Source organism: Silurus aristotelis, assembly GCF_946808225.1.
Source record: "Silurus aristotelis genome assembly, chromosome: 27".
Classification (NCBI taxonomy): Eukaryota; Metazoa; Chordata; class Actinopteri; order Siluriformes; family Siluridae; genus Silurus; species Silurus aristotelis.
In genome coordinates, this window is record NC_139600.1 from 10,092,925 (window position 1) to 10,114,455 (window position 21,531).

At 36.2% G+C, this 21,531-nt stretch overlaps 1 protein-coding gene across 11 annotated transcripts in view; it reads right to left on the bottom strand.

The window, feature by feature from the left end:
• The window catches only part of nrxn2b (neurexin 2b), a 664,725-nt gene that overhangs the window by 312,621 nt on the left and 330,573 nt on the right, over positions 1-21,531 (bottom strand). For 7 of the 11 annotated variants that reach the window (XM_083532478.1, XM_083532485.1, XM_083532477.1 and 4 more), the window contains 3 exons: positions 17,622-17,666; positions 4,887-5,048; positions 613-1,051 (listed from right to left, as the gene is read on the bottom strand). In XM_083532478.1, the coding sequence (XP_083388604.1) occupies positions 613-1,051; positions 4,887-5,048; positions 17,622-17,666 (646 nt within the window). The remainder of the gene's footprint in view (positions 1-612; positions 1,052-4,886; positions 5,049-17,621; positions 17,667-21,531) is intronic. The other 4 variants (XM_083532486.1, XM_083532481.1, XM_083532487.1 and 1 more) reach the window with 2 other exon arrangements.

Here is a 21,531-nt window from a genome sequence, read left to right on the forward strand (position 1 = left end):
ATGTCTACAATTATTTTCCATCTTTTCCATCAAATAATTTGATTAACCACATATATTTTCATACCGATCTTCCAGCCTGACTATGGAATGCAGTATTAATAGTGTCTGAATACAATCAGCAGCACATATGATCCCAAAATGTTGCATGCATTGTCACAAATTCAATAATTTGTGCACCACAAAAGGAGAAAATATGCTAACCGCATTACAGGAGTAAGTGTATGAGTATGTAAGTGTGTGTGTGTGTGTGTGTGTGTGTGTGTGTGTGTGTGTGTGTGTGTGTGTGTGTGTGTGTGTGTGTGTGTGTTGGGGGGGGGTTTAGAGAAGCACAAGTGGCTCTCAAAAGAGATCTCTGCAGCTGGCTGGATGTATCAGTGAGAGATGAGAGTTATGATGCGCTTTTAATTGTCTATTAAAAAGTAATTTAGAGGCAGACAGACATGTCTAGAGGGGTGTGTGTGTGTGTGTGTGTGTGTGTGTGTGTGTGTGTGTGTGTGTATGTATGTTTGAGAGATAGTGACTTAAACAATCTTACCACAATATGGGGAAAAGCAGCAATAAAATGCAATTTTCACACCTACTTTCTTTCCCCAAGATCTCCTGTCTTCTCACCTTTTCTCCCCTCTCTCTGAAAGTCGACGTGACACCACTCCCCATCGTTAACCTTCTTATTGCTAGCTTTGAGCTTGATGCTACCAGAACCCATATCCATGAGCAGGTACAAGAAGCCGTCCAGCAGCTCCATGGCAAAGTAGTCCGTTTTCAGCTCGCGGCCGTGACGTTGCTCTTTGTTGCCCTGTGGTTTGCCGTGGCTGAAGAGAAGCAGGCCGCTGGGTTCCGTCGTCCGGAAGTCAAAAGAGATAGAACTCGTCTTTTTGGTGTCCCAGCGCGGGAGTGCGATGTACGACTCAGGTGTCTCAAAGGTCACTGGGTCGAGGGCTGCTACGTCCTCGCAGCGGAACACCAGATCACCATGGAGACTGATCTTTGGGTCATGCTCGAAAGCCAACCGAGAAAGCTCCAGCTTGAAGTCATTGTTCTTGTACACAACCTGTTTGTGGCAGTAAACAGAATTTCAAATATAAAAAAGAAAGGTTTCCAATAACAAAGCAGGATAAGCAGAACGGTAAATTCTTTCAAAAGTATTCTCTACATTACACTTTACTGGTGTTATATAAAGTAAATAATTTTTTTGCATTTAAAGTGTTTGGTCAGGAAAAAGATGCAACAAAGCTTTATAAATACTACCCCAATACTGACAATGGTCCTTAATAAGTAATTTTAAAAGTATTCAGTTAGATGAGGCCAATAGTAAGTGCATTATCGCTTTTATAATGCACCTACTATAAACCTTGACACAATGAATCCCCAGGACTTTATATATAACAAACATCAAGGGATCAAGGGAAGAATTAAAAAATGATGAGAATGATGATTTTATAGGGAATTAAACCAAGACACTAACAAAAACATATCCCATGACATATACAAACATGACACGTCAATGTACAACAATGTGCTCAGCTCTATATTTAAGATAAATCGTCTCTTAACTGTAAACCATCACAAGCGAATCATTACATTACAGTGAACCACTGATTTATGACAGCCACAAATCTAAAGTCATAAAGATAATAAATCAGTGACGAAATACGTCATGCGAATACGTCATTTTTTGTACTTTCTTCTCCCAAAGTCATGCACAAAGTTATTACTCTCATAAAAACTTTTAATAATCCTCATAGGCCTTAACTGTAAATAATACCTAATTATAATTCAACGCTTCAAGGGGACCATTTATATTGGAGAGACAACGGCTTGCTTCATTGGGAATTCTTGTTTGCATAAGCAACTCTTTCAAAATGATGATAAGAAGCGAAGACAGAAACGATCCATGCATGACCATATACAGATTCTTTAAACTTTGCATTGGAAATGCCAGTGTTGTCAGACTAGTTTACTCGGCCTGATCACATTCTGTTAGGAATATGAAGCCCAGGCTTTCATGGGTCAAGCACTGCTTATTTTATATTCTCCCTTCTCAAAATTCAACTCATTCATTTAACAACTTTCTTTCGGCTTCTCCCATGAGGGGTCGTCACAACGGATCATCCGCATGTTTTGAATTGGCACATGTTTTTACGCTGGATGCCCTTCCTAATGCAACCTTCCCTATTTATCCGGGCTTGGGACCGGCACTAAGAGTGGCTGGGGTTGGTTCCCTGACCGGGCATCCTAACCACCAGACCACCAGGGACATCAACTCATTCATTTAAGAAAGATTCAGAATTAGCCTGAACAGCCTTTTAGAGCACATAGTAAACACTTAGCTAAACAAACTGATCTGTACAAGAGGTCCAGCTGGCCAAGGCTTCAGAAACAGGTTTAATTTACTTATCCTGTATTGGTTTCTGTACCATTGGAAGACAGCAATTTCCAAAGAGTGCAAACACTGATCAGGCATAACTTTATGAGCACCTGCCCAGTAATTGTGTTGGTCCCCCTTTTGCTACCAAAACAGTTCGGACCTGGCGAGCATCAACAGCATTAATTCCTCCAGTATTTTTATTTCGTTTGTTGGATTAAACCACATGGTCCATCCTTCTCTCCCACATGCATCAATGAGCCTCGGCTGCCCATGACCCTGTCGCCGGTTCACCACTGTTCCTTCCTTGGAGCACTTTTGATAGACACAAGAGCTGCAGTTTTGGAGATTCTCTGACCCAGTCGTCTAGACATCACAATTTGTCAAGCTTACTCAAATGCTTACACTTGCCTATTTTCCTGCTTCTTAAACATCAACTTTGAGGACATGAACAATGTTCACTTGCTGCCTATTAGATCCCACCCACTAATAGGTGCAATGATGAATAGATAATCAGCGTATTCACTTCATCGCAGATAATGTTATAATGTCATAATGGTATGCCTGATCAGTGTATATAATATGTTTGCATCTTATCAAACTTCTACACTATTCATATTGATAGGTATTAAGCTACATGACACCTACTCAGAATGTGAGGGAATGTAAATAAAATTTTGTCCTCACCAGAAACTTTACAGGTAGTATTTATAATGATAGCTATAAAGATAAACTGGGTCTGGGATCCTGCATGATGCAACAAAAACGGCTTGAATCTTTTACATTTAGTGCTGTCAGGAAAACCACATGCATTCACTATATTTTTTTCATTTATTATTACCTCCCTGGTTCACCTTATGGTGGTTAAAATTCATTTTAAACAACACTCAGCTAGAATTGTGTAAAAAAATGCTACATAGATTTTTTGTTGAGAGCAATTATAGAGAGCTTTCAAAGCCAGAAAGACCTTCTACTGTTAGCTTTTTTGTGTGTTTCTGGAAGAATAGTGGTGGGGTTTATGTTTAATACAAAATAAAAGTAAAAATAACCTTTTACACCCATTACACCCACCCATTCCAAATTTGAGTCTGAAAAATCATAAACCTACAGATTACACAGACTACAGTGTTACACTTTTATTACCCACATAAGTCTATTCAAACATGTATTAATATAAAAGTTTTTTCTTGAATTTTTTAGACCCAGAATTATTTCTAATTTAACTGGTGGGTGATTAAGAAAACACAATTGGGTTCAATTCATTAATATCAAATCAGTTTTGCAGAGTTGACTCTCATTGACAATAGTTTTTTCTGGTCAAAAGGAAATTACAGTGTGCAGGTAAACACAGTGTAATGGTCTGGTCTCGATCTCAAATTCATCAACAATAGATAATACCCAATCCCTGATCAAATAAACACCTCTTTTATCATGACATTTAATCAAATGATTAAAGGTGACTTGCACAACTACAAAAATCAAAAACTACCATTTAAATAAAAACTATTCAAAATAAACATAGACACAGAACACGGCTTCATGTGCTACAGTTGGTGCTATTTATTTTATTTTTTTTGACACTTTAACCACTAGAGCTGTTAATAAACTGTGTGAAATATGTAAAAGCAGGCTGGCTGCTTTACAGCCACATTTCTAATTATTTAAAGCAGTGAACTTCGGTACGCTGAGTTCATTGTGGCGGGGAGAACATTTGTGTGGGCACAGTCAAGGCCACACATACAAGTAAGCAGTGCCAGAGCCAATCGAAGAAAAATCCATTTTTAATTTGCGTGTCAAGATGCTGAATCTAGCTTAGAATCTAAACTGGAATTGGTTTTAAATTAAAACACGTGTGTGGGCGCAAACACACACACACACACACACACACACACACACACACAAACACACACACACACACACACACACACACACACACACACACACACACACACAAACACAAACACAAACACAATCGGAATGTTTAAAAATAAAGAGGAGAGCAGCGGACTGAACAGTGTGCCCTATTGGCACAACTTAAAAAAGATAATGGTGTGTAATATAATACACACGCAACTATTAAACCAACAAATAAATAAAATGCAAGACACATGCCAGTTCTGTTATTCAAAGTTTGTTACTTTTTTATATATATATTTGTTTTAAATTTTCAAATCAATAATGCTAATTTCTATATGAATTATACACATATGTTTTGTTAAATAGGCTTAATTTTACTTAGTGAGTGGGAGAATTAGCAAAACAAGGCAATAATCTTTATTTATTTAATTTGGCTTTTATAGACACTTACTGAGATTATTTATATATATATACAGTATATATATATATATATATATATATATATATATATATATATATATATATATATATATATATATATATATATATATATATATATATATAATGACAGCTTAAGCTAGCCACTCGTCTCAAACGATTGGAATAAGGAATCACTCAAACCATTGCAAATCCGATTAAAACATTCCTCCACCGATACACTTACGTCTTTAAGGCATCCCATGAAGTTGTTACTGACTGGTGATCCTGGAAGGTCAGCAGTGTTAGGACTCCCGCCGATGTAGAAGAAATCATCCGAGCCCAACATGGTATAGTCCTCCTGTGTGTAACCAGTGGTGGTCAAAATGCCATCCACTGATATGATAACCTGTTATCGGGCACGGCCCATCAGAGAGATAGAAAGAGAGAGATTCCAGAGAAAGAGAAGGACAGAAAAAAATGGAGGAAAGGAAGAAGCTGGATTAAACAATGTTTAGAGCTTAAGTGTTGTCTACCCTGTTTTGTTTCCATAACGTTTGATTTGATGAGGCTCAATGCAGTGGAAGTTTCTATAGAGTGCAGCTGTAACGGCCTGCTCTCTGCTTTATATCACTGTTTACCTACACAACTAATTCTATTTTCCTATTGCTTAGTTACTTGGTATTTACTGTATTGTTTATAGAGCTGCATAACACCTACTGTACATAAGCTATTTGTAACAGATACATCAATATTTATAAAGGTTTATTTCCCTAGGAGCCAACAATACTTCTTTTAATATTGAACATGGCATGATATTTATGAACATGACAATTTATGGACTGGCTGACTATTTTTTATTTATATGTACAGTATTTGTTTGTTTGTTGAATCATATATTGTTTTAATGTATTGTATGATCAATGTAGGTATAGTGAGATTCTTGTTCTTATAGTATTATAACAATAGAGTCTTACAGTGTTTCAGCTGTCAACAACAGCAGTGATTATAATAGAGTCTATCATTTTTATATTGAATAAGAATTTCAAGGATTTCCTTTGTGAAACATTTTGGAATGAATGAGGCTGGAGAATGTTACAAAACAAAGTGAAATTCAAAAATGTTATAGGATGTTTCACTTATGCACTATGTTGTTAAGTTGAACACTTTTGTAGTATGCTACAAGGTTGTTATGTTTGATAGTATGTGGTGACATTTCTGAATTTGTGAAAGATTGTATAATGATTTCTGGAGTGTAATTAAAAAAAAAGTATTTATTCAAGGTGTGTTTCTTTTCACATCTTCAATGCAATACAATTGCATATAGAAGCACTATTTCCCAACATGTTGCAGCAGCTTTATTTAATTGAATTTGTGACCTTGACTCGACTCAATAATGAGGAGAGAATGCTGGTCAGAGGAAACATTTCTGTGTTTTTGGTAATTGGGTTTTTTCCTGCGGAAGCGTCTTCCACACGAGTGCCAAAGGCCTGGTTTGTGCAGGATTTGCAGCCAGATAGCATTTTGCGTTTAATTACCCTAATAGCGCTGGCCGGAGGAAGCATCGAGTGCTCCAGGGTTTAATATGGCATCTGCTGTGAAGAAATCAGCACAGTTGGATCAAATATGGCTGCTTGGGTAGAAGCAGCCTAAATGTGCCAGTCTATTTGCATTTTCTGTATTTATTATTTTGCTCTATCTTTGGGTTTCTTTATTCTTCTTTTCCATCAAGCCTAATCCTTGGTGAACACAATTACTGTTTGGTCTTTGCAGATAAACTTGCTTGTACACCTTCCAATTAAAGTTTAATGTAAAATTAATTTGCGTTCCAGTCAGTCGAGCAATGTGCAACCAGTCTGCAGCTCAATTTCCACTTTCTGTTGCAATTTGTCACTACAAAAAAAGGAAATGTTTAAACTACTTACCTCCCTGCTTGCCCTTTTATTCACTAACAAAATATGAAAACAATAATCAACTCTAAAAAGGAGACAGAAGAGCAGCGTGCACATGCATAATTACATGTTCTGTTCGAATATCTTCTTGTTTTGTTGTTAAGAGATGTTTGGATGGGCCTTCAACAGCTGCACTTTAAAGAAACTCCTGCTGAGCTTTTTTGTGCTTCCACCCCCCACACCCCAAGTGTTTCTTTTCTTATTCAATTTTGGTTTCATAATACGTACTTCCCTGGAAACAGGGCAACACATTTTTATGTCTGCTGTGGGAGTCAGAGTGTCTACAGGGAACTCCAGTTGAGACGAAGAGGTTTGGTGTGGAAGGGCCCTGTTTTTCGAATTCTTTTATATCATCGTTATGCAAATTGTCCCTATAGAACCATAATGCAAATAAACATACAGGAACACTCAGATATATAGTGGCGGTGCTCAGGTATTCGAAATGCGAAAGGGAAACCTTGCCATTTTCTAGTGAACACAATTCAAGAACGAAACGTCACAATGTGCACAACGTAGTCCATGTGTTCTCTCGACTGTAGCGCAGAAATTACTTTTCGATTATGGGTTTTGCTGTGTCGGGTGGACAGGGCAAGAGCTTTACAGTCCAGGAGGGAAAAACACTGTTTGGCAATTACGCCTGTGCTCGGAGAGAGAGCTGCCACAATGCTGGTGACATTTTGATGATGTTGGCACAGCTTGTTTGTGGCCTGGCCTCCATCGTTAGACCATGTGAATCGTTAACAAGGGGCACGTCAGCCAGCTGCCAGCCACCTGTGCAAGAGATCCAGCTGAAAAATTGGGAACAGGGAGGTTAGTGCTTGCTTCCATCCAGAAACAACAAATTCTGTATTTATATTGCTCGTTGTAGCTTCAAGTTGCTTGATATACTTGAAATCATAATTTGAAAAATTAGAAAACTGATATTTTAACCTATTTACAATTCCCATAAAACACAGATGTAGTCATGCATTTTCATACTGGAAGAAAATGCTAATGTCTGCTAAATGTTAAACCTTCAAATTCTGTTGTTTATTTAGTGCTGCCCTGAATGTACACCAGTTGCTTATTTATGGTCCGCAAGAAACCATCATCCATATGAACTACTAAGAAACTTCACATATGCTTTATTTTTTAATACTTTTTGTTGAGCAGTTATACATCCCAATGCTTTTTAGAAACAGAAGCAGCATATTATTAGATTTTTCAGCATCTTCTGCATATTGGACCTCTTTCAAAAGCAACTTAATGATATTTAAACCCATTTTTTCCACACTTAGGACAACCAAGGGACTCGTTCACAACTATTACAAAAGGTGCAAACTTTCACTGATTCTCAAAAAGATAACACAATATGTCAGAGGAATGTGAACGTTTGAACAGGTTGGTGGAAATTTGGTCAAAACCCACTTATTATTGCAACATTGTGGTGTTAACTAGTGGGCGAAATATTTGGGGATACTTATACTGTCCTTCCTTATAAATTAGTGATTTGTAAAACTACAGTATATTCATCAGTATATGAATAAACTGACATTAAGAAGAATTTTGAGTCACCCGTACTTGTTTACTGTATTTAACCATAATCATCAACATATACAGTAGCGCCTTATGAGAACCAAGAAACCCCATCCACCAATGAAACATTTATATACTGTTTGACATATTATGAAATTTTGACCAATTTATTTTGCAATGCAGAAATCATGTGTTTGCACACTGAATAAATATGTAGTATATACTCAGATAAACAGACTGGATTTTTTGAATGAATTAGTATTAGATACTCCATGTGACAAAACAGTAAGGGATACACCAGAAGAGACTGGGATGCTCGGAGTAGACTCCAGCAGAGATTCGAGGCTCGGCTTGGGTTTCAGGTTCTTGCATCATAATCTCACATCTGGCTGAAAAGTAGATGTCATGGCTGTATTTTAAATGCATGCGAAAAACAAACTTTTGCTGTGGTGCAATTTTGATCAAATACCTAGAGAACTGCATGTTTGACTATCTCAAAAGTTAAATAATATAATAGATCCAATGCATGGTTATAACTAGAGGTGTAATGGTACACAAAATGTACAGTTCGGTATGTAAGTTAGAGGGAAAAAAGCAAAACATAAAATTGCTTTTCGTTTTTTTTTTTACGCAATTTTTTATTATTAACATTTGAAGAGTTTACATTTTAAAAACAATTTTAAATAAAATGCCTGCATGGTTAAATAAAACAAAATAATATTTGATTATATTTTATACAAATAAAATAAAATAAACAAATTAATGCAATACACTATTATATTGATTAAATTGCTTAATTGTTTTCAGTTAAATTGACAGAAATTAAATTAAATAAAATTTAATAAATGGGAAAAACATTTTTTTTATTGTTTACATTTGTTAGACCGCATTTGGGTAATACAGATGTGTATGTAATTGTGTGTCTTTTACATTTAATATAATAGAATGTAATAATAATTAATAATTTTCTGAATAAAAGCTTTCCTGAACTGTTCTACTTATTTCAGCACACTTTAACAAATGTCTTTATTCCTTTTATCCTTCATTCATTCACTCCCTGGATATGTAAAATTGTCAGGATTTTCTCTTTTAAGAGTAATAACTCTAGTTTCTTAACTATAATAAGTTTAATAACTATAATAAAAATGTACTTAAAGTGAGAGGCGGAGACTAAAAAAACTTGTGTTCTGCCATTTAATTACGTTCCTGGGGGATTGCATTCTGTACACATGTAGACCGAACCAAAAGACCTGTACTGAAAACTTTTGGTACGAATATGTGTACCGTTACACCCCTAGTTATAACCATCTTAAACTGTTTTTCTTCTTTTTTTTTTTTTTGGTGTATAAGGAAAGACTTACAGTATATGCTGATACTAAATTCGATGGGTACATATATATAATGCCTTCATAGGCACTGCATAAAATATTCATGAAGCCAGGCTATAGAAATTAAAAAAGACTGCCATAATATCTCCGAATTTGCATTATAGAGGTCAACATTTTTTCAAGAAATTTCTTGCTTATATTGAACATGATTAATGTTAAAAACAGCAGATTTTTGAGGCCTTCATGATACCCAAAAGGCATTTATAATACCATCATGTTATAATTAATATAAATATGATTTCCTTACCAACTTAATTTCAAGGCTTTAAAACCAGTCATAAGGTTGGCATATGGCTTCATTAACAAGTATGTATATTAGAAATTTTGTGAAAGCCCAATGTGGGCACCCCCTCTTATAAAGTGACAGTTTGAACCATAAAATATCTAGTAACACGTTTCTTAAAGGGTGATGCAAATATGGTGACTCGACACATTTAGATGAGCCCTTTATAAAAACTGACATAAACCTACATAAGCAATTTAACAAAACACATCAGATTATCTCGTTTGCTGACTCATTTATTTTTGTAAAAATAAGTGCATGAATTTTCTCTTGCAGCGTAAAGTACATGTAATATTACTATTCCTAGATTCTTAGAGACTACTAGAGAGATATGGACAAACCACTAAAACACCCTTTATTTGATAGTAGAGGTTACGGCAATGACATAAAACCATTAAACTTACTCCTCGTCATTTGGCATTAGCAGCTTATATAGACCTTATTTAGCCCTATGAAATCTAGTAACGTGTTGGCAGAAATAAGTGCAGTAGATTTAACTACTGTTAGATTAAATTCCTCTGTTCCTCATATCAATGACTTCACCTTTTAATGATAATTATGTCATGTGTAATAAAGTGCTTATGTAAGCTTCATTTAGCCATATGAACAGCACCTTTATAACATGTTACCATGCAAAACGTAATTTTATTTTATTACTGGCTATAATGTGAATGCACTTCTACTGTTCTGGATAATGTGTGCCAATGACAATCACATTTTGTAATGTTCATAAAAGGAAAAGAAAAACCTGTCGGGCTAAAATTGGCCACAAGCCTATCCTGGCACATGCACTATATTGCCAAAAGTATTCGCTTGTCTGCCTTCACATGCAAATGAACTTGAGTAACATCTGATTATTAATCAGTAGGGTTTAATATGATGTTGGCCCTTTGCAGCTATAACAGCTTCAACTCTTCTGGGAAGGCTTTCCACAAGGTTTAGGAGTGTGTTAATGGAAGTTATTTCTTCCAGAAACGCATTTTCGTGTGATCAGACACTGATGTTGGATGCGAAGACCTGCTTTGCATTGCACTTGGTGATGTAAGGCTTGGATGCAGCTGCTTGAACCATGGAAACCCATTTCATAAAGCTCTCTACACACTGTTCTTCAGCTAATCTGAAGGCCACATGGAGGTCTGTAGCTATTGACTCTGCAGAAAGTTGGTGACCTCTGTGCACTATGTGTCTCAGCATCCGCTGACCCGCTCTGGGATTTTACGTAGCCGAACACTAAGTGGCTGAGTTGCTGCCGTTTCCAATCGCTTCCACTTTGTTATACCACTAACAGTTGACTGTGGAATATTTAGTAGCAAGGAAATATCGCGTCTGGACGCATTGCACAGGCAGCATCCTGTCACGGTACCACGCTGGAATTCACTGAGCTCCTGAAAGTGACCCATTCTTTCAAAAATGTTTGTAGAAGCGGTCTGCATGATTTTTATACACCTGTAACCATATAAGTGACTGGAACACCTTAATTCAATGATATGGATGGGTAAGTGAATACGTTTGGCAATGTAGAGTATATACACATGTGTTTGTGTGTGTGTGAAAACTGATCTCCTGTCAGTTCTGAGATAATTATTTTATACTGATGCATTGGTCTTAGCAAGTTTGCAGAACACTTTTTATATATACCATAGATATATCAGCAATCAGTTGTTGAAGGAAGACCAAAATGAGGCAAATGGCAAAACATTTAATTTTAGCAAACCAGTTGGGTTATAGCAGATTCTGTTATGTTAGACAAAAAAAATAAAAAAGCATTTGGTTACAGTCCACTGATTCAAATACAAAATGTATTTGTTTTATCAAACTCAAGAAATGCTACACCCTCCCCAACCCACACACACACACACACACACACACACACACACACACACACACACACACATACACACACACACACACACACACACACACACACACACACACAAAGCGATTTATAAATCTCTAATGTTTCGCTTTTGATCATGCAAATGGAGAAGATTAGCATTTTAAAAATGACCACCTGCCTACACTCTAGAGTGAAAAATAAAATACAGTGCTTCACTCCTATGGCAAACCTTTTGGTGGAATACTTGTGTCTTTCTTCATGACTTTAGATTTATTTTTACAGCAATTAAATTAAAGCAAATGTGATTATTAACGTTACATAAAGCTTGCTAAAATAAAAATATGGCATGCACGTATAAAATAACAAAAAACATACTCATACTTGAACTTCTACTATCTACTATACAAATGTACAGGTGCATCTCAATAAATTAGAATATCATTAATAAGTTGATTTATTTTAGTAATTCAATACAAAATGTGAAACTTGTATATTATATAGATTCATCACACACACAGACTGATATATTTCAAGTGTTTGTTTATTTCAATTTTGATGATTTTGGTTTACAGCTAATGAAAACCCAAAATTTCTGAAAATTTTAATATTGTGAAAAAGTTTAATATTGAAGAATCATGGTGTCACACTCTAATCAGCTGATTAAATCCAAACACCTGCAAAGGTTTCCTGAGACTTTAAATGGTGCCTCAGTCTGGTTTAAGCTTCACAATCATGGGGAAGACTGCTGAACTGACAGTTGGTCAGAAGACGGTCATTGACACCCTGCACAAAAGGTCATCGCTAAAGAAGCTGCTGTTTACAGGGTGCTGTATCCAAGCACATTAACGGAAAGTTGAATGAAAAAGAAAAACGAAACGTAGAAAAAGAAGGAAACGAAGCCCATTCAAGAATTTGTGGGAGATTCACAAAGAGTGGACTGCAGCTGGAGCCACCACGCCCAGACGTATCCATGTGTGTCAAGCGACTCCTGAACCAGAGACAATGACGGTGGTGTCTTATCTGGGCAAAAGACAAAAAAGGACTGGACTGTTGCTCAGTGGGCCAAAGTCGTCTTTTTAGATGAAAGTAAAGAAAATGTTGCATTTTATTTGGAAATCAAGGACTCAGAGTCTGGAAGAAAAGAGAAAAGGCACAGAGTTGCTTGAGGTTTAGTGTAAAGTTTTCACAGCCAGTGGTGGTTTGGGAAGTCATGTCATCTTCTGGTGTTGGTCCACTGTGTTTTATCAAGTCCAAGATCAACACAGCCACCTATTAGGAAGTTATAGAGCACTTCATGCTTTCCTATGCTGATCAGCTTTATGGAGATGCTGATTTCATTTTCCAGTAGGATTTGGCACCTGCCCACACTGCCAAAAGCTGGTTAAATGACCATGGTGTTGGTGTGCTTGACTGGCCAGCAAACTCACCAGACCTGAAGCCCATAGAGAATCTTGTCAAGAGGAAAATGAGAAACAAGAGACCAAAAAATGCAGATGAGATGAAGGCCACTGTCTAAGAAACCTGGGCTTCCACCTCAGCAGTGCCACAGACTGATCACCTGCATGCCACACCGAATTGAGGCAGTAGATAAAGCAAAAGAAGCCCCAACTAAGTATTGAGTACATATACAGTAAATGAACATAGTTTCCAGAAGACCAACAAATCACTTACATTTTTTTTTTTGATTGGTGAAGTTTACACATTTTTTGAGATTGTTAATTCAAGAGCAAAGTCAAATCTCACCTTACACTGTACCTGTTTCTTCTTGAATCTCTCGAATCTACAAAACAATTGTCACTCATGACTCATAATGCATAAATTGTTTGGTTCACTTCCTGCAGTTTGGGTAATACATGGTTCACCTGAATGTTTACTCACTTAGAAGATCTTTAGGCTGGTTTGTTTTTTTCTTTTTGGTCCTCACCCAAATGTTCTCACCTACCTGAAGTATTGTACCAGAACATACCAGTGTCTGATTCAAACCAACAAGATGCTGAACACATGATGGCACCTTTAGTAAAGTTTAAACAAGCCTCATCACTCCAAGACTTGAGGGAAAAATATTTCCCAAACCATGTCCACAGTCTTCTTATCTTTGTCCAGCCAGGTTTAAGAGCTATAAAGCTCACCGAAGTCAGACATAGTGTAACTTGCCTCGGGTGCCTTTTTCATTTGTATGCTAGGGATTCTGGCCACCCACCTTTTTCCATGAAGTGACATTTGCTTTAAGAGCGTGAACCAAAGATATCTTCCAGCAATTGAAGAATATCTTGCTAATTTAGATTTCAGTTTATACACACACACACACACACACACACACACACACACACACACACACACACACACACACACACACAGGTAAGAGCATGTACACTGTCCATGGTAATGATTAATCCTAGAAAAATCTTTTTACAATTATCCAGACAGCATCTTCGATGATATGTGCAGTTTAGGAGGGTCATGTGATTCCTGGTTTAGCTTTGAATTTGTCTACCCTTGTATCATAAATTAGAGATAATGTACTATATAAAATGGTACTGTCCTCATATGTTCATTAAATCCTAAACCATATAATACCAGATGTCCATATCTCTCTGGCAGTCGAGAAATACTTGTAAAAATTTAACTATAATGCCACTGTAACACTAACCAAACCAAATCTTTTCAAGTGCCTTAAAAAAAGAAATCGGAAATATATTCTTACAATGCATCCATTCTACTTACCTTCGACCGCTGTTAAGTTGGATACTTAGGTCACAGACTTTCAAGAAATAAACATACATACAAGCATCAATGTATGTGACCTACATTTGTAAGGATCAGTGAACATGTGTACACACCATGTACATCATACATTGTTGTAAATCAAAATACTTTGGCATAAATTGGCATACATTGGTATACACTGGTGTGCATTGAAGTATATTGATGTACAAAGTGTTAAAATGACAAATTACAATACTACTGCGCATATCAATGTACATTAGCATGGCTGGCACATATTATTTCAGCATACTTCAATGCACATCAGCTTACATCAGTGTGCAGTAGAGAACATTGGTGTACACTGATGTACATTGGTAAACATGATGTGCACTGGTGTATGCTATACATCCATGTACACTGGAGAACACTCCTGTTTATCTGTATACACCATTGTATGCTGATGCACATTTATGTAGACCAGTGTACAACAGTGTTCACTACTGCACATTAATGTAATGGTGAACACTGATGTACACTGGTGTACGTCACTATACATCAATGTACACTAGAGAACACTTGTGTCCGTCTGTATGCATCAGCGTACATTGGCATGCATCAGTGTATATTGGTGTACCTTGGCATACATTGGTGTAAATTGGCAAACATTGGTGTTAACTCGCATACATTAGTTGGCAGGGCCATATTTAACCATGAATCTTTGCACAGGTGGCTGGCAGCTTGATGACGACCCGTAGTTTTTTCCTCAGACTTAACAAAGACAGATGGCACTCCAGAGCTCAGTTCAGTTTAAATCCAATATCATTCTAAAGTAAAAATCGAACAGACTGAACTAGCCAAGCGAATCCCTAAAAATGTATATACAACTAGGGGTTTTAGACAGAGAAGAAGGTGAACAAGAAATGGGCCAAGGGGGGCTATAAAAGAGAAATATGTATAAGTGTTGAGGTATTGGGTTGAGGGATGGGGGAAATCGGTTAGTACTTTAGTAAGTAAGGGAGAGTCAGACACAAAAATGGTTGTTAGTACAGTTATAACAAAGATCTGGTTCAAACAATTGTATTAGTAACAGTTTTAGGTTTAGTAAATTTAGTAAAAAAAATTGAGGAAACACAACTGAAGTACTCAATTCGATAAATCCTCTACGATTTGATTTGAAAATCAGATCGGGTTTTCAGAAACCTCAAGTTGTTTTTTTTGGGTTTTTTTTTTGGTTTTTATTTTAGGTTAATAACAAAACAACGCAATTTATCCAAAAAAAAAGCTAGTATAATGAAGAAAAAGCCATGCAATTCAGAGGGTCTTCAGCAAACAAAACCAACAAATGCCTCACACCAAAGAACAGGACAACAAAAACCACTCAATAGCAAATGGAAGAAGGGTGTCAAAATAAAACTACAAAACACACCACTGCACCAGGAAAGAACATAAAGCTCCACAGGTGTTTAGTAGGTTATGGGGATTAAGCATAAGGCAAGGTGAGAGAAATAACCCAAATGAACCCAAAGAACTCGAATCCAAACACTCGTGCAAGCCGAAACATCCTCGGCTTGGGCAACACAAACACCCTCCCGGGATAGAGATGGGTAAAGGTAATATAAAAATTCAGTGAATTCATGCTACACAAAACACAATAAAAATGCAAGAAATTAAAAAAAAAAAAAAGTATAAAATATAAAAGTGAATGGCAGGTTTATTTTAAAGAAAAAAAACAGAAGAAAGAGAAATACTTTTATTATTACAGTGAGTGTTCTAAATGTTATTAAAACTATTTGGGAAATAAAAATCTCTTTAAGCACATACTTGCATACAAATGTTTTTTTTTTTCTCCCAAAGAATAGAGCACAGATGTATTCCTTTTATTTTTTTTTTTTACCAACATTCCCACTGATTAAACCTCATGCTGTGTGCAAATGAGAGCACTCGACTGTAAAAGAAAAGTTCTTTCTCCTTAACTTCTTTTTTTTTCTGCTTTTTTCTCTTTTCTTCAGCAAGATCAGATGTTATTTGTTTCAGTGGTTCATGTCCGATAATGAGAAAAAAAGAAAGTTGCAATCATGTAGATATACTGTATATGCTTCATGTATATACATGCACATTATGTATATACATGTACATACACACATAACAGAGGTTATGTAACTGATTGTCCAAACAATTTTAAGGAAATTTGATTGCATGCAGGGATAATAAGACCAGGTAAAGAATTTTGTGTTAGGCTAAATTGGCAAGGTCATGTCATGAATCTGATGTCAGGCAGTAAAACAAAAGAAGCAACATTTACAGATTCTAGATATTACTTTGTATATTAGATGTTGATTTTACAGGATATTTCCTGTTAAATTATTCTAGCTATTTGCTAATGAAAGCTTGATTCTGAATGCAGATTTGAGCTATACTGCATGGTTAGTGAATGATTGTATAAATAAATTAACTTCCTCTATTATTATCACATAGCATTTTGCATAGCTAGAATTATTTGGTCATTATAATTAATTATAATTCAAGCATAGTACATTAAATGTATAGTCTTTATAGTATTTTATAGTATTTATATTATGCTGTTCAATCTTGTATACTTCCATGTATTAAAACAAAAACAAAAAACCTGTGAATAAACTTAAGCTTCTATCCTGATTAGCTATTTTCCAGCTATATTCAGTGCTAAACTAGGGAGAATCCCAAAATAAAAAAACTGGAAGCAGCAAACATTGGGCATGATGAAACTGTCTGAATTGACAAAAACAATGGCATTCATTTCTGTTTTATTGCTGTGTTATGAAAGCTGAGAGAGCAGGACAGACTAAGAAATTAAAGCTCTGTTGCCATTCTAGCTTTGGTTACAGGACTAAATTCTGTGTCAGCAAAATTAAATAATGCTTTACATACTATTGCACTAAATATTGTGTTCATGTAAGTCTTACTGCCAGCCATTAGAGTCATTATCCATGATCATTTTTTTGCAATGCAAATTTAATTGTAATATTTGTTTATTAAAAAAAAGGAGCAAAATATGAGAAAAGAACTCGTGAAAAAAAATAATTGCATGTATTTAGACCTTGCAAAAAAAAAAAATCTAATAAAATTTTGGTAAAAAGCAGAACACAGCTATTAAAATAAAGGTGAGAAAAAAAATATTAAATGTAAACATTTAACCTTTTGTTTTTTGCGACTACCTTGAAACCAATGGGAGTTTGTGTAGTCAGTAAAAGCAAACAGAATAGAAAGAGGAAACGGAAATCCAGGGCAAACCAAAGTAGAAGACAATTAGAATGATATCTACCATATAATGCAGTTTGTTTACCATAGCGTGTCCAATGCCTGAGTGCTTTAGGAGAAAACAGGGGAGGGGAAAGAAAAAAAAATATATAGCAATGACAAACCGTGAATTCAATAAAGGTCATATTTTCGTCTCTTTAGTGGAGACGTATTTCCGAAGGTAAATGCTTTGATAAGTAGATAATTGAAGGCCAACTAGTGTTAAAAATATATATTTATATTTTTTATTTAAAATAATTTTTTTTTAAACAAACAAAAAAAAAAAATCCAAATTAATAAATGATTTTATATTAAAATATATAATGTCTTCATTGATTGGTTTGTCAATTTAAAAAAATGACAATTTCATAAAGAGGTTAGTATGTAAGTACGCAAGTTAAGTAGAGAAAACAACAGATGGTCCGACATTCCGTGAATGAGACAATGTTAGTCATTTCAAATGGACACGAAAGGTAAGAAAAAACACAAAAAAGTACAAATCAAACTGGAAGAACTTGAAGCTGTTAGTAAGAAGACACAAGAGTTAGCATAAAACAACCTCAAGAAAGAAAGAGAAATAGATATAGGAAGAGGAAGGGAAGATTTTAAAAAGGGGCAGGGCTTGTTTAAGGGGCAAAGAAATACATTCTAAGTGGCTAGTCCTGGAAAGTGAAGACCTAATCCTTAATTTATTTGACATAATCACTTGATCGCGTGCATTGAGAGCCATCAGAAGCAAAAGACAATCTTTTCTGTAAGCATGTCATAATTAATACTTAGTAGCACATATAGAAACGATAGTGTGCAAGACAGAAATGAGACAGCAGATAGTTAGAAGAGATGTCATGGATGCCATGAGCCTTCCTGGATCTGGAAAAAAGCATAATTATGTTTAATATTGCATCGTATGTGCATCATCTCAAAAACATCTTAAAGACTTATACCTTTAGATAAATGTATGGTTTAAAAACCTGCCATTCTTTTATTATTTGGATGATTTAAAATAGGTAATTAAAGACATTGTTAAATAGCCTGCATCCTGCACATACATTAAAATGTACATCTTGTGGCTTCATTAAAACAAATACCAGTGTCACGATTGATAGATATGTTTTCCTCTCAGCCACCGCACATCACAGGACCACGTAAAAATGTCTTGTTGTGCACCTGATTCGTGTAAACCCTTCGTCGTTTCATGTTTGGTTTTGCTCTCGGTCAGGTTTATGTTCTTTGTTCTTATGTTAGTCCTTGTTCCTTGTGTTTTGTAGCTGTGTGTGTGTATACACGCTTTATCAATTTTTTTGAAAAACTACAGTTTTCTGATACAGTGCTTATTTTTGATCCCTATTTTTCAAGGCAGTAGTCTGGACCCCTGAAACCTGTTACTGAAAAGACAGGAAACCTAGCTACGCCGTAAAAAGAAACTAATAAGAAAATCAACCTATACAAACCCGTAGCCCTACTCTGAATCTGCATACTTTCACCTCATAAATATTAATATCACATTTATACTTCTCCCCAACTTTGAAAATCAAGCCTTCTGATACAAAGGCGAAACCTTTCCTCTCATGCCTTGAGCCTCGCCCATCATCCAGATTCAGCTGTAATCGCTACACGCAAGGGATACCAGTTACAGCACTCAATTAAAGCTCCATCACCTCTGAACCCTAATGCATGTTTCATCACGTTTTAAAACACATTATAAATGTAAAAGAATGTTTAAGAAAAACGGAATTTCAGGTCCGAGGTTGATGCATTCCGCTGTCGAGCGAAAGGCGCCGCATAGGACGAGAGAACAAATTAGTTTGCCGTCTAACAGCTGAGAGAACATCTTGAGCCTATGGGCCGTGTAGTGGAATTTAAACGCACTCTTTCCAGATACGAGCTAGCTAATAAACGCAGATTTGTGCGTACACACTTGTCAAGTCATAAGCTGCTTCCAGTGTTTGAGAACAGCTTTACTTTCTATCTGGCTTTGCACTATAGTAATGGCAGGCTTATATCTCATTGACTGAAAGAGCAGAGAGAAGGAGCTTGTTAAATCTGATTACAGAGCCATTTATCTTTATATACTCACCGATCGCTTCAATCAGTAGCAAACAGACTACTTGTAATGGATTAACAAAGTGGCATGACTGTTATGAGAGGTAGTAGTAATGTTGAAGTGAAGGGAGAAATAGCATCTTTATTATACCTGGCTGACTTCAGGAGTAGCAGAGCGTCTGTAAATAACAAGGCTTGCGTCGTATTAAAAGGGAAATTAAAAAGAAGAAAACGAAAAGATAGAGACTACAAAGCGCAGGACAAGCACAAAACTAGAATCTTTCATTTGAATGGAAAGAAATGTACAAAGTCTAAAGCCAATAACGGATAGTAGAATAGATAGCACATTGCACAAGGCTAGTGTGTCCTGAAGGTAACTAGCCAAACTAGCATCAACTTACTATAAAGCTATAACAGCAGGAATTCACAAAAGTAGAAAGCTTGTATTGGGAACAAAGTAAAGTGCAGGTATAAAGCTAGATATTAGTGATGGCCGTAGGTCTACAAAGTATTAGGCTAGATCAGTCTAACAATCTACAAGTATAAAGCTAAACAAAAGTTAGTGCACCCCTCACATTTCAGCAGCCATTTTAGTATAATCTTCTCAAGGGACAATTCTATCAAAATGGAACTTGGATATATTTTAGAGTGTGTGCATGTTGTATAGCAGTACAGATATACTGTCCTCTGAAATAACTCAACATACAGCTATTATTGTTTAAAAATTAGTACACCTTCATTGATAACAGCTGTACGTCGCGTAATCATCCAAAGCCACATGTCCTATTTATGTTCATGTTTTAACAGAACCATACAAAATGTGCATATTTTGTTTTAGAGCGGTTAATATTTGGTGCTTTGAGTACAATTCTCTCATGCTGAACATTAGATGTTCAACATGGCACCTCATGGTAAAGATTTGGAGAATGGATTTGAGAATTAGAATTGTTGCTCTCCACAAATATGGCCGAGGCTGTCAGAAGATCGGTAACACCCTGAAACTGAGTTACCCTGAAGTACTCAGGGTCATACAGAGGTTTTTCAAGATGGGTTCATTGAAGCACCATGTGTCTAACATTCAGCAGCTTAGTTATGTCATTATGGAGGAGTGGAAGAGGATTCTGGTGAATTCATTAGCCAGGAGGATGAAGGCAGTGCTGGATAACAATGGTGCTCACACAAAACATTCACACTTTGAACACAGTTTTGACATGTTCACTTAAGATGTGCTCACTTTTGTTGGCAGGTATAGTAACTGTACTTTTGTAACTAGGAAATTTATTTGGCAAAACCAGATGACAGGAGCGATAATAACCGTGATGCAAATAATTGAAACCGCTCTCTCAGTAACTGCGTCCGATGAAGATGTAAAAAGTTCTAAGCACAAAGTCAAGATTATACAAAGCAAACATTTAATATAATCAGTAACGTGAAGGTGGCGAGCAGCATGTGCTGTAATATCGACTCAAATGCATCATCTCAGTCTCGTTCTCATGCATATTCATTAAACACAGAAATGAAAGAGTGGTGGTGCACCTGCAACTGTACCCAGATTGTGAATGTTGGGTACATGCCATAGACATTCATAACTTACACACTCAGTCTTACACACCCTTTTACACAACATATCCACTTGCTACATTTCGGTGATGACGAAGAACATCTGCTTGCTGCATTTTTTATTTTTCCTTTCTTCAGTCTCTCTCTCTCTCTCTCTCTCTCTCTCTCTCTCTCTCTCTCTCTCTCTCTCTCTCTCTCTCTCTCTTACTTTTCCTCTTTTTCTGACCATCCCATTTCCCCCTCCTCCATGCCGGATGTAAATTGCCTTCCAAATGCAGATTCTTTTTTTCCGTAATGACTCTCTTCCTCTCTCATCCCTCCTTCAGAATGTA